The sequence below is a fragment of the Acanthochromis polyacanthus genome, chromosome 11 (genome assembly GCF_021347895.1).
Source record: "Acanthochromis polyacanthus isolate Apoly-LR-REF ecotype Palm Island chromosome 11, KAUST_Apoly_ChrSc, whole genome shotgun sequence".
Classification (NCBI taxonomy): domain Eukaryota; kingdom Metazoa; phylum Chordata; class Actinopteri; family Pomacentridae; genus Acanthochromis; species Acanthochromis polyacanthus.
In genome coordinates this window covers 36,872,913-36,896,646 of record NC_067123.1, presented here as the reverse complement: position 1 = coordinate 36,896,646, position 23,734 = coordinate 36,872,913, and the positions used below count along the sequence as shown (strand labels likewise).

General features: G+C 41.2%; 2 protein-coding genes across 4 annotated transcripts; one reads left to right on the top strand and one right to left on the bottom strand.

Moving 5' to 3' along the window:
- Window positions 1-5,753: 5,753 nt before the first annotated feature.
- Window positions 5,754-17,825, bottom strand: LOC110960988 (SH2 domain-containing adapter protein E-like). The gene is made up of 6 exons (XM_022208431.2): window positions 16,519-17,825; window positions 13,734-13,860; window positions 10,282-10,518; window positions 9,142-9,373; window positions 8,647-8,766; window positions 5,754-7,239 (listed from the first exon to the last, which is right to left on the bottom strand). Exons 1-6 carry the CDS (start codon window positions 17,005-17,007, stop codon window positions 7,056-7,058), a joined length of 1,389 nt encoding a protein of 462 aa, XP_022064123.2. The 5' UTR covers window positions 17,008-17,825; the 3' UTR covers window positions 5,754-7,055.
- Window positions 17,826-18,383: 558 nt separating this feature from the next.
- Window positions 18,384-23,462, top strand: pygo2 (pygopus homolog 2 (Drosophila)). 3 transcript variants are annotated; one of them, XM_022208429.2, is made up of 4 exons: window positions 18,384-18,607; window positions 19,346-19,409; window positions 20,014-20,066; window positions 20,183-23,462. In XM_022208429.2, exons 2-4 carry the CDS (start codon window positions 19,358-19,360, stop codon window positions 21,836-21,838), a joined length of 1,761 nt encoding a protein of 586 aa, XP_022064121.1. In that variant the 5' UTR covers window positions 18,384-18,607; window positions 19,346-19,357; the 3' UTR covers window positions 21,839-23,462. The 3 variants fall into 3 exon arrangements, with proteins under 3 accessions (XP_022064121.1, XP_022064122.1, XP_022064120.1); XM_022208430.2 differs by lacking the exon at window positions 19,346-19,409; XM_022208428.2 differs by having other exon boundaries at window positions 18,384-19,409.
- The last annotated feature ends 272 nt before the right edge of the window (window positions 23,463-23,734 follow it).

Genomic DNA, 23,734 nt, shown 5'->3' with positions numbered 1-23,734 from the left:
TGCAAAAAAAAAAAAAAAAAAAAAAAAGCAGGCCTGAGAACACTGTGAGTTTCAACAATAAGAGCGGTGACAATACAAGACTCAATGAAGACTACGTACCACCCAAAAACTGCAACACAGGAGGACCACAACATGCCTGAAAAATTCAACTAAAAAATGGATGTATTGTGTTCGATGCAATGAGAAAAATTTGCTTAATTTGTGAATCTGAATGTAATTTAAGTAAGCAGAAAAACACATTGTATGAATATTGTTAAGGAATGAGAAAAAAATGTAATTTGGCATGGAATTACAGTTAGAATAACTTTTAGAGTGGTCATTTACATGGGCCAATATATAATTGAGGGACTTTTGAAGTCCACGGGATATATCTAACATACATTTTTATAAAATCTAAAAAAAAAGATGATGTTTTTTGTGTTCATTATGATGATGTCTTTACAAATTCCATAATTATGCATTATGTAAACAATCACTTAATAAAAAATGACTGGATATCATTAACAATTCCAATTTAATAACAACCACCTTCTAATTAGCTAAATGTGACACAAAGAAATGTGTGATCACATTTTTGTGATATGTATTGGTCCTAATGTGTGAATTGTAGGTAAAAATCTGTGAATGGGAGTATTTTTTATTTGAATTTCTGTATGAAGCTTGTCTAGGTATAGTTCCTAGATTACGCCACAAGGGGGCTCAACCTATTGAGTGCGTTTAGCAGCCTCATGATCTTCAGACCGGCAGATGTGAGGGAAGAAGAACAGAAATTATTGTCCATTTCATTGTTTCTCCTGGTTCTCACAGGTTAGTAATCACCATAAAGTTCAAATGAGGTTGGAATAAGTTACATGGTCTGTTGCGCCTAAAATACTCTCATAAGGACGGTATTTTCGATGCGTGCGTGTATTTCGTGTATTGTGACGGCCGCTTTGCCAGATGCTAACAAGCATTAGCCTAGCAGGCTACGTTCAGCTAGGAGTAGCCCGGCGGCGGTATTGTTGTTTTCGCGCTCTTTCTTTTGCTTTTGTTAGCTTTGTGGGGCTCCTTTGATATTCCTTTAAAATATGTAACGTTCAGTGTTCTTTTGTTCTGTATCTGTTTTTGTGTGTAAAAAGGGTTTGTGTCAACTTTGTCGGGCTCGCCAGTGCTTTTATGGGATTATGGGTTCCCATTATCTGTGCCAGTGGCACGTTTTGTGGATTTTGTTTGCGCTGTTGTATAATACATGTTGCATTGTGTACAGTATGAGAAGCCATGGAAGTTTAGTGGACATAGACAAAAAAAAAAAAAAAAGAGTGAACTAAGATGCATTTTAAGCATCATTTACCTACTGGGCCTGTTACATAAACAATAATAAAATGAGCTTATTCAGAAATAGTTTTGTGTTCTTTTATTAAGTTGAGATAATCATGACAGATATTTCTTTTTTTGCAATATAACAAATTTTATATGGAAAATAACTAATTGTATCAGTGTCTGACAAATCACTTTCAACTAAGTTACCTGTTAGAAAAAACACCTCTCAAGGAAGTGTGTTAATTCCAGATCACATGACCTGCTCCACATGATGTCATTTCCTTCTAAAGAAAAGACTGGAAGACTCCAAGGCTTTGAGTCATTTAATATAAAGTAGTGTGTGAGTCAAGTGTCTATCACATATCAACAGGTTTACTACAATATCTTTCTATAAATAACTTTCAATTTTACTCAGTTGTGTATCTAATATTTTAGAAGACTCTTTCTCTATAAATGCCATGTGGTGTTTGGTTATAGGCGTCCGTGTTGATTTTAGGCCTGAAAACAGCAAAAATGTCAACTATGATACCTGTCAACTGTGTTACAAAAAGTCACGCAATTATATACTGACCCTAGAGATAATGTCAAACGCAAAAGCTTTGCTAAAAAAATTAAAAACAGAAAACTCCTGTAAAATGTCAGTTATTTTTTGTAATATTTGTGGGGGTTTTGTACGTGTACTTGTTCTGCCTCGGTGTGCAGTAAAAGAGAGAAGCCTGGTGTTTGTCTAGTAAATTACAGGCCTGCAGCAGAGCTGTATGAGCAGTGAACCAGGGTTCGACAGACGTCCTCCGTGAGCTCACCTCCTCAGCAGTTATTTAATTCTCAGTCACATGTCCTCAGTCAATGGCTCCTGCAAACTGTATCTAAGAGCACGCCTGACCTTACCGAGTGAGCCAATTCGGCCTAAAAGACAAGCGCTCCTGATGATGGATCACACATGGCAGGTGCTGCCAGTGTGAGGAGACGAGCAACACAAAGCCGGCCCATGTTACTGGCACCGAGCCTGAAGCATCTGATAAGGACGGCAGGGACACTTCGGTTACCAACGGGGCAGGTCAAGCGACACCCACATGTCAAGCCGCCACGTCCATCAAACGGAGCCGGGCAGCGATCACGTCAAGCTGTCATGCAAGAATAAGAGTGGGCAACAATCGCATGAGAGTAGGGTGGCACACACGTGAGGGCAAAATGAAATTATTCATTCAGGTATGCAGCAGCATAGGTGGCTCCGGGTCTATATCATCTGATGATTAATTCCTTTCCAGGTGGCTCTGTCTTGGCTAGAATTTGAGAAGGCCTGCTTTCCTCGGGTTCATGAAATCCATCTTGACAGAAGACCGCAGGGAAGCCTTATAGGTGCAGCTCAGTGCCAGAGAGGAGTCAGGAGACAAGCGAACTGCAATGATCTGCCACTCTGAACTCATAAAGAACCGGCTTAGATGGTGGAAAGCCCTTTTCCTCAACTTCTGTACTTAGTTTTCGTCTCGGAGCTCCTTTATCTGTTTTAAATATTTGATGTTTCTTTACACTTTTACTCCACTGCATTAAAGATTAAGACTTAGGATTAAAAAAATATCAGATTAGCTTTAAAAAATACAACACAGTGTCAAAGATCAAATCAGGAGGCCCAAACTTATTTAGCATGTGGACCAACTCAGAGAGCAGTGTGTAGTTGGGTCCTCTTGGCATATTATAGATGTATGAGATCTTTTTCCTCTAAACTTCTCAGATACTTTTATTTCGAATCCATCCATCCCTTCTCCATACACTGTTTTCTAAACTATCCCAGTAGATTTTTTTTCATTCGCAGAACTAGCTAAAATGAAAACACCAAAGAAAGACAGAATTTTTTTTAAAAAAATCATTATATCCCCCATTAATTATCTCACAGCTTTAAAAATGTATCTCACGACCAAGTTGAGTCACAAGGCAAATTTTTCTGCACACTGAGTACTTTTGCTTTTGGGTCAGTATATAATTGCAGGACTTTCTGTAACAGTTGACAGGTATCATAGTCGACATTTCTGCTGTTTTCAGGCCTAAAACCAACATGGCCACCTATAACCAAACACCACATGGCATTTTTACACTAAGATTCTTCTAAATATTATATATACAATTCAGTATAATTGAAAGTTATTTATAAAGATACTGTAGTAAACCTGCTGACATGCCATAAATCCACACTTGACTCACACACTACTTTAAATTAAAAAAGTCAGAAAGCCTTGGAGTCTGTCCAGTCTTTTCTTCAGGAGGAAATGACATCATGTGGAGCAGGTCATGTGATCTGGAATTAACACACTTCCTTAAGAGGTGTTTCTGTGATGGGTAACTGTATATTGTACAATATATAGTTGTTTTTACTTTTAATAAAAATGTATGCAAGATGTATCCCATGGACCTCAAAAGTCCCTCAATTATATATCGACCTTTTTGGTTCTTTTAGTGTATTTTGATGCTGAAACTGTAATCTAAACTATTTTGTGTGTTTTTACAGTTCTATCTAAATTCAAACCGGTGAAAACAGGTTTATTTCTTGTATCTAAGCAGGTAGAAGTGCCTGATCGGTCACCTGACACCTCCTTAAAAAGCTACCTGCAAACGCTTACCCATGAGGTAACACAACATTCGTGAGAAGCCTGAAAGTAATCTGTGGTTTTAGCATAATGAAACCTAACCTGTGGGTGCCTTGCCTTCAAAAATTAAAGCACAAACTCTTGACACCAAACTGAAGCAAACGGTGGCAGCGTCCTAACCGAGAGTCAAGGAGAAACGGCTGATATCCGAGTGAGGAGGGTAAAGGAGAACGATACGTAAGAAAAGAGAGGAAGGAGAGAGGGATGGTGTCAGGTCCTCTTCTTTTTTCCCCCCTTTCACATTAAGCGTCCTTGACATGGGTGTAATGATACTACTCTTACTCTTTGTCTGTTTTTAGTGCTGCATTTACCCCACATCCACAAGCCGGGGTGCTCATTGCAAGCGCGTGAGCTGGTTGTCCTCAACATGATCCTCGGCTGAACCTAATCTCTAGGGCTGGACCTTTGGATCTCACCTTTTTGTACTCAAGCCGGAATAATATTCTATCCCCCTTTAGAGAAAATGGAGCGCTAAACTTTCCAGACGAATTACCAAACTGCCGAAACCACAATCAATCTCTGGAAGTTAAAGATTCATTAGGCTCAAAACAGGAAGAAAAAAAAATGCCCTCATTCAGTCATTCCAGCCTCAGTGAAGAGGCCGCTTCCTCTGGGACCACGAGGCACTTTGATGCTTTGATCATCACTGACACAGATACTCTCACATTTAGCTGTTTATGTTGTTGATTTATTGGGATCAGAGAGAAGCTCAACAGGGGATCTCCAGCGATGAGATTCAGGACCTTTTTTTTTTTTTTTTTTTACGATCATAGTCTGTTTTTGCAGCGTTTGAACAATGGGGCTCCGCATATCAAAAGGCGGTGATAGAAAAATGTATAGCAGGTGTGTCTGCTCAGATTACTGGTGCTTTGAAAGGAAATGATATCCTATAAAATCTGTGAAGAGAATGGCAGACTTCCAGATAAGATAAAGCTGAATTTGGCCTTTGGAAGACTATATTTGGCAGATGAAACCCAAGCATTGATGGTATTGATGTAATTTTTTTCCCTTTTAAACCGTTTTTAGCACTCCTCTAATCAAGAAAATGTGACACATTTTTTAAATTTTGTGGATTTTTTTAGGATTTTGTGAAAACGCTGCAAAATTGCAACAGCGGATCTTAATGTAAACAAATATTAACACTTTATTTTAACAAAGTCCACAGATTATTAGGCACTGATGATTCAAGAATATCAAAATATGTATCTTAAAATTAATTTTCTCGACATGAAATGTTTGCATACGGCACAATAAAATCCAAATTAATTCAACAGGTCAAAGCTGTAATTGCAATTCATGCTAGATTGCAAAGAGAATGATGTTCTAACAATGTTCTTCGTCTTTTTTTTACTTGCAAAAGTGGAATTTTCTTACATCAGTCCTCTGTAATTTCTGTCATATGTACATGTTGGACTTTGTTTGCACATCATAATGATTTCTGATGCCTGAGGACTCTTAACTGGTGGATGGCATTCTGCTTTGCGTCTCATGTGAAACTGAAGAAAGCAGTTTTTTTTATCTGTGAAGCACAAACGAACACTTGTTGCATGCAGCTGATGCACAGTACCTGTTAATCCTACACAAAATTAACAGAGTTAACCTTAACCCTCTAACATATATGTGTATATATATATATATGTATGTATTGTTTTTGTCAGTTTCCGTCTCTTTTTTGTATTTTTTTGTCTCTTTGTCTGACTTTTTTCGCTTTGACCATTGAGTAAAACTACATTGTTCAGTTCCAGATACTTGTGACTAAATGTTTTGTTGCTTTGTAGACTTTGTGTGTGTAAATGATAAACTGAGGCTTAATGGTGTAGAAATTGAATTTATTTATCTTAAGAAATTGCAGGTTATTTACAATGTTTCGCAAAAAGAAAATTCCTTAAATGTGGACTTTATTGCACTAAAACAAAGGCAAAATTTGGAGTTGTGGTCATTTATGGGGTATTATGCTGTGATTTTACTGGTCCGGCCCACTGGAGGTCAGATTGGGTTGAATATGGCATCTGAACTAAAATGAGTTTGACACCGCTGGGTTCAATGACTTCCAGCAAATTAGGAATAAACACACTTTACCAAATGCTGATGAGTTAGATTTAAAATATATATTTTAAAAAACTTCAGTAGATATAACACATTGTCGTCACCACTTCTCACTAAGCACCAGGGGGTATTACTTTTCCCCAACAGGGGTCTGAGTGACTGACATTTCCTTACACAGTGATGTTTAAACTGCTTTTTCTTCCTTTCTTTTCTTGCTCTTTTTTTCTGCGAATGATCTCCACTTGCAGCCCCGCAGAGACATTAATTTTATGTTTTCTTACCACAAATCGCAGGCATTTTCAGGATTGTTTTACAGATGATTCCAAGAAATAACAGGCCGCTTTAGCTGGAAACTAAAGACGAAATGTAGCCTCTGACTGTTAAAGCCATTACTCCTTCCAGCACATTGCATCAGGGTGAATCAGTCACTCTTCACAGTGCAGATAACAATGTCCTTCATTCACAGTAAAACAGAGGAAATCCTCAAGGGGACGGCGGTTTACGGAAAACTGACAAGCATGAGAGCGTGAATTAGAAACACGCTGCAGGACGCTCATGAAACAGATGAAGTTTGTTCAGGTGGAATGATACGCTCATGTGCATGGATTTATTAAGTTTAGTGAGAAAACTCTTTGTGTTGCTGCTGCAGTGTACCAGCACGTCCACCAGAGGGGGAAGTGGAGCCACAATGGTTGAGGATTTCATTCAGTAACAAAAATACCATGTGCAGCTTTTAATGTAGGAATAGTGGCTGATTAAAACATCCGAGTCACATTTAATCAGTAAAAGTGCCTTGTCATCTCCACTGAGCTTGTTCACATGCAAAACAGCAGCTGGGATGTTTTGCATCGGAGTGAAGCAAAGACAGAAAGAGGAAGCCATCCAAAGAGTGACTCACTGACATTTTCATGATCAAATAAAAAGCAACACACAAAGGAGGGTTGCTCAGATAAATAATAAAGCGAGGACAGCGGTGGCAGTACACTTTTCACTGATCAGAGGTGACGTTTTTTCCTCTCCATTCTTGCCCGGAGGTGTGTTTGTTTTGCTCTGCCTAAGCCAGTAGAGTCAGTGGATGCGAGGCACCGGGTGCAGCAGGGTCATGTGCTCGGCGCCGTTGAAAGGCAGACGCTGGGTGCAGTAATGATGCACCACCTTGGGGATGCTGGGGAACACACAGCTGCTCTGGTCCAGGGTGTAGCCGTTCTCTTTTGTCTGGGCGACAATGATGTGAACGCAGCCCTGACTCGTCCTGAATGCAGCAGAGGAGGGGAAAGAAGAGTCAGTCAAGTTCACTCACTTAACCCTCCTGCTGTCTTCATTTACGGGCACCAAAAAATATTGTTTCCTCATCTGAAAAAAATCCAAAACTTCCGCCAAAGAATTCCCCTAATTTCTTAAAATTTGCAAAACCTTCAGGAAGAAAATTCCAATTATTCCTTAAAAGTGTCCCTTAAAAGTTTTATATTTAAAAAAAAAAAAATCAATAAATCCCCCAAATTTGGCAAGAAATATTATAAAAAAAAAGTTTTTTAAAAAATTTGTAAAAATCTTCCAAAAAAATCCTAAAAGTATCTAAAATGATTGCATATATATCAGCTTTAAGAGCATTCAGAAAAAAAAGGTTTCTTTTTTTTAACACCAAAAATGTTCCACTAATGTTAAAAATGTTGATGTTTTCACTGTGAAAATACATCATCAAAAAAAGTTACCCTTAAAAGTATTATTTTAAAAAAAATCTCCCAAATTTGGCAGGAAAATATTTTTTTAAAAATGAGTACAAATATTCAAAAAAAAAATCCTAAAAATATCATTACATACATATCAGTAAAACGTCTATTTTCTTTAAGAACATTCACCAAAAAAAGCAAAACTCACTGGATTTTGATTGATTTTTGTGTGTGAATATTCTTAAGAAACATTTATTTTTTCCCCACCAGAAAATGTTCAAAGATTTCCCAAAAATGTTGAAAATATGGACATCAGAAGACAGAACTTATTTTCATATAAAATTTTCATATCAAATTATATTGCCAAAAAAAGAAATATGTCATGATTATCTCAACTTCATAAAAAGAACACAATCAAAACTATTTTTGAATAAGATCTTTTTTTATTGTTTAGCTAATTATCAGGCGGCTGTTAATAAATTGGGATGATTATTTAGCTGATATTTTACTGATATTAAATCATTTTTTATTAATAAATGCTTGTTTCCATAATAAATAATGATGGAATTTGTAAAGACATGATCATAATGAACATAAAAAACATTCTTTTTTTTTCCACTTGTAATAAAAATGTCTGCAAGATATATCCCATGGACTTCAAAAGTCCCCCAATTATATATTGACCTAATTTATGTTTTGTGCTCTAGTCAGCAGGGGATTAACTAAAAGTAACAATGAACAATGCAGCTCTGGTCCAGAAAAATAAGCTTCATCAGGCTTTGGATAGGTGGGTAGTACAGTATTTTTAGTATAAATTTATTGTTGGGTTTTAGGTTCAAATTAAATATTGAATTTAACACTTTCTGACCTTATGGCTGGACCTATTGTACTTTGATCCTTTCATGCATTACAGTGTATGTGACCATTTACTAATGTAAACTCAGCAACCTGTATATCTCAGCTGTTGTGTACTTTCAGATTAGACTCACTTGAGGGCGATGGAGTACTTGCTGTTGTCCGACTCGCTGTTCCTGACCAGGAAGCTGGCCTCTCTGCAGGACAGCAGCTGAAACTCCGCCTCCTGACGAGTCACACAGCCGTGGTACCAGCTGAGACAGAGGGGTGGGTTACAGGGGACTACATTTCACCGGCCATTCATCAACCGAGTGTAGAATTTTAATGCAACCCTCTTGGAAATGAGCGTTACCCTTACGTAACAGTGAAATTTAATTTAAAAAAAACAGCCCCTGCTACAATACGAAACAGATGCACCCACATTTTCACATTTGAATTCCTTTTAAAATGCTTCAAGTGTTACGACATTAAATACCAAAGTTTTATGTGTCTGCAGGAAATTCCCCACACTGGTGATTTTGCACCATTCATCTGCTGTTTTCTTCAACTATTCTTGTCAGATTTAGCTCAGGATTTGGATTAACTCATCTACTATTCTAGTCCGCCAAGGACAGCAGAAGATTCCTCACCTTTGTTTTTCCAGTGGCAGGGAGGGGTCGACACAGCAGGCCTCGCTCTCAGGGCTGGGAGCGGAGGACGGCGGCATGGTCGGAGGAGAGGACCTCAGGATCTTCTGCGTCCAGCTTTTCTGCCTCAGATGCTGATTCTGCTGCTGCTGGGCTGCTGGATGCTGAGGCTGTCTGGTGAGCGTGGGGTGAGGCGTCTCATCTTTGGCTGGCCGATCAGCGCTGTCAAACTGTGCTGGAGGGGAGAGGAGCGGCAACAGGAGATATATATGTGAAGAAAAAAAAAACTGCTGCCTGGGTTTGAACTGGGTGTTGGAGCCTCCAGTAAATAAAAAATAAGAACGCAGCACTTTGATGTTTCAGTGGAGATGTTATTCGGTACGCTGTTGGTCTGCGCAGGGTATAAAATATGAAGGTTAGAGAAGGCCTGACTGGTTTTTTAAACAAATATATTTCATATTGATCGAAGGCACAGCACAGGCAGGATTGGTGCTGTACTGAAGTAAACACTGGTTACTACTCCAGCAAAACCAGTACGGAAATTCAATTAGTTTTGCTATTTAACGTCTGAAAAGTTAACGCTCCTGCTATTTTCATTTACAGGCAACAAAACGTATTGTTACCTTGTCTGAAAAAATCCAAAAATTCAGCAAAAAAATTCCCCAAATTTCTGAAAAATTTGCAAAACCTTCAGGAAGAAAATTAAAGTAATTCTTTAAAAGTGTATCTTTAAAAAATCCCCCAAATTTGGCAAGAAAATTCTTGTAAATATTTTCAAAAAAAATAGTAAAAATCTTCCAAAAAAAGTCCTAAAATATCTAAAGTGATTACATATATATCAGCAAAACTTCTGATATTTTCTTAAGAAATTCGCTGGATTTTGGTTGATTTTTTTGTATTTTAAACATTTCTTTTTTTTCCACCAAAAAAATGTTCAAAGATTTCTCAAAAATGTTGAAAATGTGGACATCAGAAGCTTCACTGTGAAAATATTTTCTTTTTCCACATTTTCAAACTTTAAACGGATTCAGTTTTGACCTTGCAAGATGACACGAGGGTTTAGGATGTTCAGTTCATGTGTGCTCAGCTTGTGTACAATCACCAGCATACAGTGTCGCGAACTTTTTCCAAACTCCGCCGTACCTGATAGAGTTCTAACGATGTGCTCCTTCTTCCACTCCCAGGGCAGCTCGTACTCAGTGGAGAGTCGAGGGTCCAGCTCAGGCCTGCTGATCACCGTCTTGTCACTGTCGCCGCTGCCCTCATATGGGATGTCATAAATCTGTAAAGGAACAGGCTGGCCGTCCTCCACCGATCCCTCGCTGCCCTCCATCAGCACACACACCTTCAGCAGGTCCTTAGATCCCCGACGTCTGATCTCTGTCAGGAGAAAACAAAGGATTAAAGAACCTCTGCTACATCAAGGAGTCCTGTGCAAGTAAAACAATGACAGCAGTCAGTCATGGAGGTCCTATTATTTAGCATTAATACTATAAATGTTGCTTATCCTTCAATAAATGCTACATAAGTGGATCCATGTTTTTCTCTGGAACAGGTAAGGCTTCTCGCTCACAGAATTTCTTAAAACTTCACATTTCTAATAGGAGCACTTGGTGAGGCGACGTAAAAACAACCGAGAAAAAAAGATGCAGCATTTTTTCTCTATTATTTGGGAACAACTGGGAAAAGACGCTGTAGTTTAGGAAAAAAAAAAGTTCAACCGAAGTTGCAAAAGAGTAGAATTTGATCCAGAAGATCAGTCAAAAGGGATTTTAGCTGGGTCTATATATAATTGAGGGACTTTTGAAGTCTTATATGCAAAATAACTAATTGTATCTGTGTCCCAGAAGTCACTTTCAACCAAGTTACCCATTACAAAAACACCTCTCAAGGAAGTGTGTTGATTCCAGATCACATGACCTGCTCCATGTGATGTCATTTCCTCCTGAAGAAAAGACTGGAAGACTGAGTTATTTAATATAAAAGAGTGTGTGGGTCAAATTTATGACAAATTTATGGCATGTCAACAGGTTTACTACAATATCTTTATAAATAACCTTTAATTATACTAAATTGTATATAAAATATTTACTAGAAGAATCTTTGTGTGAAAATCCCATGTGGTGTTTGGTTGATGTTGATTTTATGCCTGAAAACAGCAAAAATGTCAACTATGATACCTGTCAGCTATGTTACAAAAAGCCCTATAATTATAGATTGACCCAGCTAATGTTACACCATAATGAATGAGTCATTTCCTCCAGTTTCTTTAGTCACTTCCCTCCTGTCATCTGGAAGCATTTGAACTTGAGTGAGGAGGAAAAAAACGGATTCGAGTGCAATAAAAAGGAAATCATAGTGTCGTAGTATAAATTGTTGCACATCAGGCTTAACAAATTTGCACTATTCCTGCAAATCAGCGTGTTGTCATTCTGAACTATCCATTTCATGCTCATTTCTGTAGCTCTAATGTGCTTCTTAGTAGTTTTTGTTCAAATGGTAATCAAATTGTGTTTACCAGAATAATGAAAATAATGAAAAAACTGGGTCAAGAGCAATAATGATGATATTTAAAAAGACATGAAAACACTAAATCAGATGCTGTTCAAGGAAATGTCCTGATACATGGATAAAATGGATTAATCCATATATCAGCAGAAGTTTAATACTTAAACCACACTGTTTCAGATACGGGCTGCACAGTGGTCGGTGGTTTGCATTGTCGCCTTGCAGCTACAGGATCCCTGGTTCCACGCTGGGCCTGGGATCTTTCTGTGTGGAGTTTACATGTTCTCCATGTACATGTGGGGGTTTTCAGTCTAAAAACATGCTGAGGTTAATTGGTGATTCCAAATTGCCCACAGGTGTGAATGTGAGTGACTGTTTGTCTCTATGTGTCATCATCATGTGGTGTCTTCGTCCTGAAGGTTTGCCACCATAGATCTCCATTTGTGTCTGTTCTCTGCAGCTTTCTTCGCTTCAGTGCAGGACTGTGTTGCACTCCACCTCTTGATGTCATCACTCCATTTACCTCTCTGCCTTCCTCTTGAACGTGTTCCTTCCATGGTGCCTTCAAGAATTATGTTATGGATCTTTCAGCACAGAACATGACCAGCAGAACTCATTTTCCTTTGCATTAAATCATACACTAGCCTCGTTTTTGTATCAGCTCCTCCATGCCTGTCACTTTTTCTCTCCAGCTGATTTTTAACGTTCTCCTAATGCACCACATCTCCAAGGATTGTATTCTCTTCTGGAGGTTTTCTGTGAATTGCCATGCCTCACATCCATAAGCTAGTACAGAACACACAGAACATCTCAACAGTCTTGGTTTCACTGAGATGCTGATGTTTCTATGAAGGAATTCTTTGCATTCCCAAAACTTGGTCTTCGCCTTTCCAACTCTTCCTGTAATTTCTTCATCCACTTTCCCATCTTCTGTTGTCATGGTTCCAAAGTACTGCTACTCATGGACACGCATGGTCATTGTCCTTTTGGCATTTAACTCCATCCCATATGCTTTAATTGTGGCGTAGAGTGTGTGTAACCCTGTGATAGACTGTTACCTGTCCAGGTGTGCCCATGCCTTCATCGTATGTCAGCTGGGATAGACTCCAGCCCCCCGTGACCCGAATGAGGATTAAGCAGTGCATAGATGATGGATGGATGTTCCAGATACGGAACTTCCATTGACAAGAAGTGGGAGAATCATCATTTTAATCATTTCAGGATATCCTACACTGGTCGTGCAGTGTGGCAGTAACTGCACAAAAGAAGGTTTTTATCCTTGACCAAACTGTTTTGTTTGATTGTGGTCAAACTTTAAAACTTCTCAGTTTAAAATAACACTGATGATTCCTCTTTGAATCACAGTGAAACAATGGTCACTGATATACAGAGTAACTGATGTCAGCTGATATGTTGAGCGTTATTAATGGTGCTGTCCTGCTCTCGGAGTCACGGTGACATCAGACTCTTGCCGACCTCCTCCGTATGATTTAAGCCTCATAAATTAACTCGGTCTCGTCATCACATCCTCTGCAGACTTCTCAGAGGAGACCTGGAAGCAGCACGGCCGCTCGCTGAAGCAAAACCTACTCGACACCGCGGCAATAAAACATTTTCACATTCACAGCAGGCTATTGTGTAACCCTTTTACTTAAAACAATGGCCTGATGGAAGGAAAGGTCAGAAGAGCATGTGATTGGACAACGGGCCACAAGTCTTCCTTGACGCTGGGAAGTTTTGATTAATGGTCAGTCAGGTCCATATAGGGGGTTCCACAGAGCTGCGTCCGAGATACAGGAGGGGGGCTGAGCAGTGACGGGCAAACTTCCTTTTTAGAGAATAGCACCAGGAAACAGAGACAGGAAAGAGGAAGCAGGGACGGGAAACTGCACCCATTGTACAAATGCACCACAGTTGCTGTAGCAACCCCATGGGGCACCGGGAGCACTAAGGGAGTGAGTTCATGTTCTCACTGCTCTGCCTGGAGACAACTGAAGTCCTGTCATTCACACAAACTTTACAGGTGTTGACTTTGTGTCTGACGCTCGCCTGCCAGCCACAGATGAGGGAGTTAAAAGCATTCTCACCTGTGATCATCTGCTGTGCGTCGTAAGGCTCCATGTAGCCGTCGTTCTCCCCGACTCTCTCTGCCTCCCGTTGCTCTCTGGTCTTCTGAGCATCAAACGGATCTGCGTAGTCCTCCAGAATGATCACCTGCGTCAAAAAATACAGGGAAATCAGGAGTTAATTAGACACTCTAAAGCTGTCAAGAGTGGGAAGAGGGAAGAAAAGCAAAGGATTCCCAACCAGAGTCTCAAATATATGTGGAGAAGCTGCAGTGTGGCTCAGCTAATTTAAAAAAAAATTTTAAACAGAAACTCCACATATTTGTGTTTTGGAGGAAATTAAACCGGTAGATAGGTATATTTAAGTGATTCTGGTCTTCTTATATATGTATAATGAGCAACTACCATTCAGTGAACTACCAGCTACAACAGGCCGACTGCACAGGACTCAGAAACTTGAGGTTGCAACAACTAAACCTACTAATTCTGCAATGACACTGCATTAAAAGTAGTCAGTAAGTGAGCTGGTAAGCTGAAAAAGAACTTCTGCAATTCAGAAAGATATCAATCAAACTTACTATAAACAAAGAAAAAGACACAATTCCATTAACTTTGAAATAGGGCTTTAAAATATTCTTCTGTTTTAACCATTTCCTCTTTATTTTGTCAATAAAATTGCAAATAAAAGTGACAAATAACCAATATATTCTCCCAGAGCCCTACATAGTGTTTTATTTGTTGGAAGACATTTGGATTAGAGGCAGCAGACTCTCTCATTTGAAGAGCTGGAGACACCAAATGTTTAGCATTTTTATCTAATTTGTGATTAATCGTCTCAGTTCCTTCTGAGGGCTGCAGGAGAAAAATCATACAAACAAGATATTAAATGAACAGCAGTCAACAAGCAGACAGGCTTCAGCTGGTTAGAGGAGCTGCTGACACTTCGTTTTGCATTTCGTCTTAGAGTACTTTATTGTAAAGTGTCGTCGCATTCTGCTCGATCAGTCATGCCTGACTGTCCTGTAATCTTATCAGTGACTCATCATTTCTTGTTTACTTTACGGGCCTTTAGACAAGAGACAACAGCAGGCTGTAAAAGTTGTAGTTCCAGTTGTATTGCTGTGCCTTTGTAACATAAAAACAAACATAAATGAGCCCAGAGTTGAAATGTTTGGCTTAGAATTATCAATGAAACATAAAATATGATATTATATCTGTGGAAACAACACCAGATTCCTCATCAAAGCATGGTAAAAGTAAAAATATAACACTTGAACTCAACTGGGGGCTGCTGCAAACTTAAATTTGGATTTTAAAAAAGGGGGGATTCACTCTCATGTTGAAATATAAAACTTCCATTTTATTCTTCCTCTCTTTTATCTGCCTTTTTTCTCACCATCACCTCCCTCACTTCTGTTTTTTTTTTTTGTTTCAAAGCTGAGCTGGGGGGGACTTGGGTTAGCGCCTGAGTGTCAAATAGCATGAAGCTTTTTATAACATGATAGCCATCACCAGGGGGGCCGAGTGCAGAGAATGAGAGGGAGGGGCTGAGAATAGAGAACCAGATTACATGCAGGAAGAGGAGGAAGGTGAAGACCTTGCGTCTGACCACAGCTTTGTATTCGAGGTGGGGAAGATGGGCGTGAGGGGAGAGGAAGAGAAAGAGAGATAGAAAAGGAGAGACTGGGAGGAAACAATGGAGAGCAGAACAAAAAAAGAGGAGGGGGAGGGAGAAAACGAAACAATAATATCAATTTTCAGAGCTTGGATTGGATCCTGGCGACTTCGTTTTCATGACTTGTCATGTATTTGCTTGTTTGGTAGAGTTTGTTGCACTAATGCCAGAATTAAAGAAAGAAAACAGATTCAACAACAAACCCACAAATTATGAGTAGTGATGGAAGAAGTATTTGCGTTTTTTACTCAAACAGTAATCCACAGTGTTTCCAGAGAATTACAGAAGTTTTAGCAAAAAAAAAAAGAAAAAAGATCTTATTAGATGATTATTGGATGTTATATTTTAGAATATAGTGGGCATTGATGGAGTATCACACAGGCAGTAAGTTAGTGATTTTTGGTAAAAATGTAACTATTGATACTTCGTTTTTTTTTTTACTACTCAAAGAATGCTGTTTTTTTACCCACTAAAGACTTTTTGGGTGAAATCTTACACTGAAAACAAACTATAACTACAACATAGTGTCATATAATATATTATTACATCATAGTAGTAGTAGTATAGTAGAAATTCAATATTCTTCCTATGTAAAATTAACTAAACTACTTCCGCATAATTTACCTGAAAAATACATGATTTTTTTAATAAATGTATTTAAACTTTGTGACTTTCTACTAATGTCAACAGGAAGACTGTAGTAGCAGTAATAGTAGTAGAAATTCAACATCTATCTATGTGTGATATTAACTAAATAAAAAGGATCTCAAAATTTACATTAAAAATGCATTAAAATCTGTTTTTAAATAGATGTATTTAAACTTTATGATTTTCTGCTGATGTTAACAGAAAAACTTCCACTTAATTAAGCTGTATAATATTTAATAGTAACAGAAGACAATTAGTCTCGATATTTTCAAAATAAGACTCAAATGTGAACACAGAAAAACTAAGTTTATACAAAAAATACAATTTGGGATCTATAAGAGCAAAAATCTGACTAAAATGACTGATGAAGTGCCTTTTATTTGCCTGATGTGACACTTTAAAGTGGAAAAACTCCACAACATCTGGATATTACATCTGGATTCAATGTTAAAGTGATGTTTGGAGGCTGATGCTGTAACTCACTGTTTCTGTTTTGCTCTGGGCTTGTTTCTCAGCCTCTGGTACCACTGGACCGGGGATGGTTCCGCTGTTGAAGTTGGGGCTCTTGTCCTGCTTGTCCACTCTGATCAGCCGGCTGATGTAGGCACTGGCGGACGGAGAAGTCTTCAGGGTTCGTTGCTGCTCCTCGAACACCGGCTCCGCTTTGGAGTTTTTGCGACTTTTCCCAGACAGAAGAGTGTCCCAAACTTTCCCATCTTTCGGTGAACTCCCTTTTGCCAACTCTGCAGCCGAGTTCTTTCGGTTCCTGCCGGACAGGAGCGACCCAACCCCTCCTCCACCTCCTCCGGTATCAGAAGAGGAGTTCTTGCGCTGGCCCGGTTTGGAGGCCGGAGCTTTGGACACCAGTCCGGCCTTGTTGGATCTCGGTTGGGAGCCGGACTCGGAGGCTGAGCGGATCCTGTCGGTACCGTTCTTCAGATTCATGGGGAACTCCTTGAACCACTTTGCCATGTTGGACTCCGGTGAATCTGTGCTGTTGCTCCGCTACCTTCCAGCTCCATACACCCCAGAGACGCACCTTTAGAAACTGCTGCCTTTCTAACAAAAGATTTCCGCTGCTTTATTCTAGGATGCAGCCTGTGTTGACAGGATCTCCACACCTCCGTTTAAAGCATGTCATAAATACTTTTAAAACAGTCTGTGGCTCTGTTCTTCTAAGCTGATTTAAAACAAATCCAGTGCCTGTTTGGCAAAAGTAAAAATAACAAATACTTTATCCCATTTGTGAGTATTTTTTTTCTTACACCTGCTCCTTGCTCTGGTTTATTCCCTTTGGATGAAGAGGTGTCTCCGGAGTGGGATGATCCTAAAAAAGGCAAAGTTTTTCTTACTTCTGATTTGTGCTCCCATTCCCACAGTGGCTTATCTGTCTTTTAACAAGCGTCCACTGTCGCACCGAGGCTCCGGACTGCGCCTGGAGGATACAGGGGAGGAAGGGGGTGTCTGGAGCTGGGAGAGGGGAGGCAGGACCTGGTGGGCGGTGATAAGCGTCTGGAACCATTTAGTGAGTGTAGAATTCAAATTTAGACTGATCTATGCCAGCATAACCCACCAATAATAAATTATCCCTTATAGCCCTAATTAATACAGCCTCCATTTAAACTGTAGTATGCTTGTTTTTAAAGACACTCATGTTAGAAAAGTAGGCATATAAGAAGGAGTTAATCCAGTATGGCGTTGTTGATAAAAATACACTCCTGCTGCTGTCTGTTTTGGCTTCATATAAGTCAAGAAACCAGGTTATAAGTACATGTACAGTAGACAATAAATTGGATATATATAAATAGCCAACTATCCAGTATAAAATATATAATAATCATATAGGAATCAGGCAATAGAGAAAGTTTTTGAAGGTAAAAATCGCTATATGGGCATCTTTAAATGCAGGTATTTCAATACATGTTGCTTATGCTCAGGTGCATCTACTCATTCATACAAAACTTTTTCTTTTTTTCTTTTTTGTTGTTGCTGCAGATACCAACTTAGATTAAAGTTGACAGTCCTATTACAAATGTGATGCTGAATATTAATTATTCAATATGAATCATAATGTGTTTAATTGGCTGTCTAACTGATGTCCACCACTTCTTTAATTGTGCAGGGCATCGTTGGGAAATGGTCCGTTCTGAGCCGCTCCACATTTACTAGTCAAAGGTGTGACACTAATTCTATAAGTTAATAAAACACGGTTGGTGGAAGCGATGCAAGTAGATATTCAAAATATAGCGTCACTGTTTGAAATTTTATGTAATACAAGCAGTATTTCAGCGACATTTCAAACAAATGCTTTTAGTAGTTTTTACGGATACCTTTCGACACCCCCATTTCGGAGATGAGATGTAGCCTTCCATGGTGCGCGATACTCCTGCTTATCCCTCTTTGTCCGGTGGCGACAGAAGGCCATAATAATTATGGCAAAATTTGCGTTTTTGAATGAATTATAGTTGAATGGTGGATCAACAAGCATACACCGTGTGAGGACCGGTTTGCTGGCAATGACACACCAGAGAGTTTCAATTTAAAGGACAGCCGAGCAAGCAACGGAGAAAGGGTACAGTTTGCTTCCAAGACAGTCTGCAAGATGGCTAGTGGCATGCTAACGTTAGCTAGCAAGCTAATGTTAGCATAGTAAACAACAGTTTTCAAAACGTAATCGATTGCTTTATGTCATTACTGCTATGATAAGTGGAATTAGGTGCATATTTGTCACCTCTGACCGTAGAAGGGTAAATCACAGTGTCGGATTAATGTTCCGGTGTTGCGGCTCCTGGGTGAAATCTCAACGCTGCTAGCTAGCCACATTGAGTAACGTGGCTAGCTGGTTAGCCAAGGTAGTAACTAGCTTGCGTTTGCTAGCTGGTCGAGTTCTTAGCCACACATCTGTAAGTGATCACTTTAGAGAGGGAGGGGGTGCTCTCTAACTTGCTTGTACTGGCAGTCAAGCCAGGTAGCAAGCGACCAGTTTCACTCAGCTAGCAGAAACTGGCTTGCAACAGGACGAACTTGTGCTAATTAACCTGCTCGGTTTTACCTCACGTTTATTTGGTGACCAAATCCCGGCGTGACAGACACCGTGGCCAAAGATTTGCAGCTGGAAAGGAGTTTGCAGACCTGGGCCGGCGTTGTAATCTAATTTAGCTGTTAGTTAATGCTTAATGGTAACATTTTTAGCGTTTCTGACATGACCTGAAGGCAGATTTCCACCTAGTCGGCATTTAGCCTTCAAGACGTCGTCATTTTTAACTTTTTTTTCTTGCATATGAACGGTGATATGCCACTTCACCGACAGTCATATTAGCTAATGGCTGCCGAATCGGGGAGACTACTGGCGGGACAAGGAAAACGAAGCAAAGGTAGGAATTAATTTCACCCATCTCCCAATCAGATCGGAATCATCCATTACTGCGCTGCAATGGGCTGCACTGGTGCTGTTAGCAAACCCCTTCTCGCCTCCCCCATATGTAAACTTCACGACTGTCTCCGGTGGTGGCTGTTTCTCACAGAGTGGATCTGTGAACGGGGTTCATGTCTATCTTGCTATCAATGTACCTTCAATTCCGTTTCCTCGTTCTCATGTCTTCGTCTTCTCCTGTCTCCCTCATTGACCTTACCTCTTCTGCCTCTGTTTGCGGCCTCTCTCCCTCTTGCCTGGGTCATTTGGTCTGCCTGGGTCATTTGCGATTCAAGGCTTCATAACCTTGGTGATGATAACGCCTGGATGTTCAGCATCTTGTCCTCATGCCAGTCTATGTCCCATCATTGAATCCATCTCAACTGTTGGACTTGAGAAAGAGGCCCTAGGTCTAAAGCTGCTCCACTCTGTCACTAAGGGGTATTGGCCAATCCAAATGTGATGCCGCACCTGATTGGTGGTGGACCAATAGCATGAAACACTGAGGCTGTGTTTGTAGTGACTTATGTTATATTTCCCTTTTCCTCCATATTCTATTGTTTCAGCTTCACAGATGAAGAGCCCGGAGAAGAAAAAGGCGAGGAAATCCACAACTCAGGTAAAAAAAACGGACTCCTTTTATACATAGAACAAACATTTATTACAGTAAAAATTTCAACTCAAAGGTAAAAGTTTTACAAAAGCACTAAGAAACTCTCTTCTGTTTTGTTTTAGGCGGCGGGGTTCTCCCACCTCACTGAGTTTGCACCCCCTCCTACCCCCATGGTGGACCATCTTGTCGCCTCCAACCCGTTTGACGATGACTTTGGGCCTCCATCCAGACCAAGTGGGGCAGGCGGACCAGGTAGTGCTCCGTTTATTCCCAGCCCAGGTGCCGGTGGAGGAGGTGGATATGGAGGAGGAGGCAGAATGGGTGGAGGCATGAACTTCATGGGAGGGCCCGGAGGACCAGGCGGCGGCCAGCCCGGACGGAGGCCACCATTTGGACCCCCATCCAACGCTGGACCCCACCACCAGCTAGGCTTTGGAGGAATGCCCGGCTTTGGAGGTGGTGGTGGGGGTGGCGGTAGTGGGGGAGGTGGAGGAGGTGGTGGATTCCCTCCTGGTGGCCCTTCTCAGTTCAACATGCCACCGAGCTTCAGTCCACCCATGCATCCCGGGCCAGGATTCAATCCCATGTTGTCTCCAGGGGGTATGGGAGGTCCTGGTGGAGGGGGACCACCCCACCCTCGGTTCGGCATGCCTCCACAGCAGCAGCACGGACAGGGTGGGCACCCGTTCAACAGTCCTCCATTACCTGGTGGTGGAGGTCCGAGGGGGCCCTTGCCTCCGATGGGAGGAGGCATGGGTCCGGGGATGAACATGATGGGTGGGGGCCCCGGCGGCAACATGGTGGGAGCGCTGCCAGGCATGCCTCCTCAAGGACAGTTCCCTCCCTCACAGGATGGCCCCTACCCCGGCCCCAGTCCCCCAGGACCAGGCAACGAGGATGGAAAGAACTTTGGTGGAGGGGGGGCACCACCTGGGCCTCAGCAGCAACAACAGCAGCAGCAACAGCAGCTTAATCTAAATCCAAATGGCCCTCCACCTAATAACACTACTCCCGGCCCCCCTCCTAACTCCGGCCCTCCACAGCCTGGTGGAGGATTCCCCGGCCACCCTGACGTCCAGCAACCCAACGCCAACACACCTGGTCAGCCTCCGTCAGCACCACCACAGCCTAACCCCAACTCTTCTCCGACTGGTCCTCTGAATGGATCAGGCCAGCCCCAGCATCCACCACCCAGCCAGCTACAGCCCCCCAGCAACACAAACACCCCCAATTCTAACAACTCTACCCAGCAGCAGCAGCAACAATCCACTCCGCCTAACTCTGCACCGGGCTCCACCCCTTACAACCAACAGAACAACACTCCTGGTGCCGGTGGTCCCATGCCAAATGCTGCCACCAATTCAGGTCAGAACAACATGACCAACAACAACGGAGGCAACACCCCCGGCAGCAACCCCAACCCACCCTCCAACTCCACCTCGACTCCCAACACTCAGTCTCCGCTGCCTCCGGGCCCTGCTGCACCCTCAACCGGCCCCGGGTCCGGCCCTGGAAAACTCGGTGGCCCCGGGATGGTCTTCCCTTGTGGCCTCTGCATGGCGGAGGTGCACGACGACCAAGACGCCATCCTCTGCGAGGCGTCCTGCCAGCGCTGGTTCCACCGGGACTGCACGGGCCTGACAGAACCGGCGTACGGGCTGCTGACTCGAGAGAGCGCTGCTGTTTGGGCTTGTGACTTCTGCATCAAGACCAAGGACATCCAGGCGGTGTTTGTGCGCCAGGGGTTAGGCCAGCTGGTGGCAGCTAACGAGAGTTGAGGAGGGTGTGAGGAAGAGCAGCGTTGAGGTGTGGCGCGTACGGACAAACAGACTCTGATTGAACTGAGTGGCCTGTGTGTCATGTCAGCTACTTGCCCAACTTTGTCTTGACTAGCCCTTTACTTGTTCACTACACAGAGAAACACGCTCATTGACTTTCATGCTTATGTATAGCACTTTGAGTGACTCTAGGCAAATGATCCCCCCCTCGCCTCCCCATTCTCTCCCAATAGGAGTCAAACAACGATGAATGTTAAACTTACACGGTCCTTCAGATATCTAGCCTGCCAACCAGCAAAGCACTGACACCAACACACTACCTCACACAGTTTGACTGACTGGCACGGAAGCTCCCGCACTGACCGACTGTGATCGACTCGCTACCCTCATGTGTCACGTGTGTGTGGTATTACTTCACACACTCACAAATTCACATTTAAATCAAAGAAAAAAATACAAATTGGAAGAAAAATTCCAAGAGTACCTTAAAGAGTCCCATTCATTGATTTCCAGCTTGATGTGCTCCCACAACGCTTCAGTCTAGCACTGCCCTGTCATGTTGTTCCTGCAAGCAAGTGAGAGAAAAATGAAAAAAACCCGTCACCATTTTCTAATATAGAAATCTCAGTATCAAATGTATTGTGAAGCATAAATGCCAGCTGGGCTAAGAATCAGCTTTTAAGTTCTTTTTACAATCCCTGCACCTCCACACATGCACACACACACACACACACACACACACTTTGACTCTTGTATGATTTTGTATCCAGTGCTGATTAATCCAAAGGAGACCAGGGCTGAGATTTTATCCACACCTCACAGAGAGGATCTTACACCGAAACAGTTGTAAATATCAAGACAAAACTTTTTGTCTGTAACTTCCATCTGTCGTGAACACGCCACAGAGTCAACCAATGAACAAAAGCGATGATTTGAACCTATGTGTCTTGGTTGTATACGGTATGACGTTTTTGGTTTTTATACAGTACATTTGAGTCCACCGTTTCTTTTTATCTCTGCAGAATTGTGAAATCAGTGCTTTTGGATGGTGTTGGCATAGCAAGTAGTGACATCATGTCATATCAGATGTGCATAGTACTTTTTAAAAAAGAGGAGGAAAAAAAAAATCACAGAAAAAACCTGGGGAGGGGGGTGCATGTGAACCAATGCAGTAACTGTCTGATCTGTTGATGTTTATATTCTGGTTTCTGCACCGCAAGAGACCTTGAAGTAGACCAAATAACTAAAGAGCGAAAAAAAAGCCCATTTTTTTTTCCCATTTCTGTCGCGGTATGAGGTGTTTATAACTATTCTTCCCTCTTCTCTTTCCTCATTTTTCTTTACTCAATGTCCAAGTTGCCTTTCTTTTCTTGCTCTCAGCTGTTCCTTTTGATTTTGTACTGGTATTTGTGCTGTGCTCTTGCTCTGCTCTGGTGCCTCCTGGTGGAACCCGGAGGAACCTGTGATCCCCACATCGGGTGGGGAAGGGAAAGGTACTGAACTCTGAAGTAAAGACAGACTTTTTTTTGTACACGTCCATGTCTCTTTTTATTCCCATTTTTTAAAAGATTTGTTTGCTTATCGTTGTATTAAAATGAGGGTTGGGAAAACCCGTTGAAACAGATGCAAGTTCTTTGTCATAATGCTCAAAATTTCAAGTGAACATACCTTTTTTTATTGACTTAATGTGGAAGTTTTATTGTATGATTGTTAAGGAAGATTTTCTGTGTAGCTGATGGTGAAATGATTTTTAGGAACATAAGACATTTTGCAGGTTATTTTGTGAAGCTTTCATCAGCGGCATAACATAAATTCTTAGTACTATTAGTAAAATAATTATATGGGTCTGTATTCCTAATTACAACTACAGTGTAGGGAAAATAATACTCAAAGATT

Bases quoted from the DNA above. Each gene is read 5' to 3' on its own strand.
- LOC110960988 (XM_022208431.2), bottom strand. From the start codon at position 17,007: ATGGCAAAGTGGTTCAAGGAGTTCCCCATGAATCTGAAGAACGGTACC. The intron at 10,519-13,733 runs GTGAGAATGCTT...TTCTCCTGACAG, and splicing joins CGCACAGCAGATGATCACAG to AGATCAGACGTCGGGGATCT. The intron at 8,767-9,141 runs GTGAGGAATCTT...CCTCTGTCTCAG, and splicing joins CTGCCACTGGAAAAACAAAG to CTGGTACCACGGCTGTGTGA.
- pygo2 (XM_022208429.2), top strand. From the start codon at position 19,358: ATGGCTGCCGAATCGGGGAGACTACTGGCGGGACAAGGAAAACGAAGC. The intron at 19,410-20,013 runs GTAGGAATTAAT...CTATTGTTTCAG, and splicing joins ACAAGGAAAACGAAGCAAAG to CTTCACAGATGAAGAGCCCG. The intron at 20,067-20,182 runs GTAAAAAAAACG...GTTTTGTTTTAG, and splicing joins CGAGGAAATCCACAACTCAG to GCGGCGGGGTTCTCCCACCT.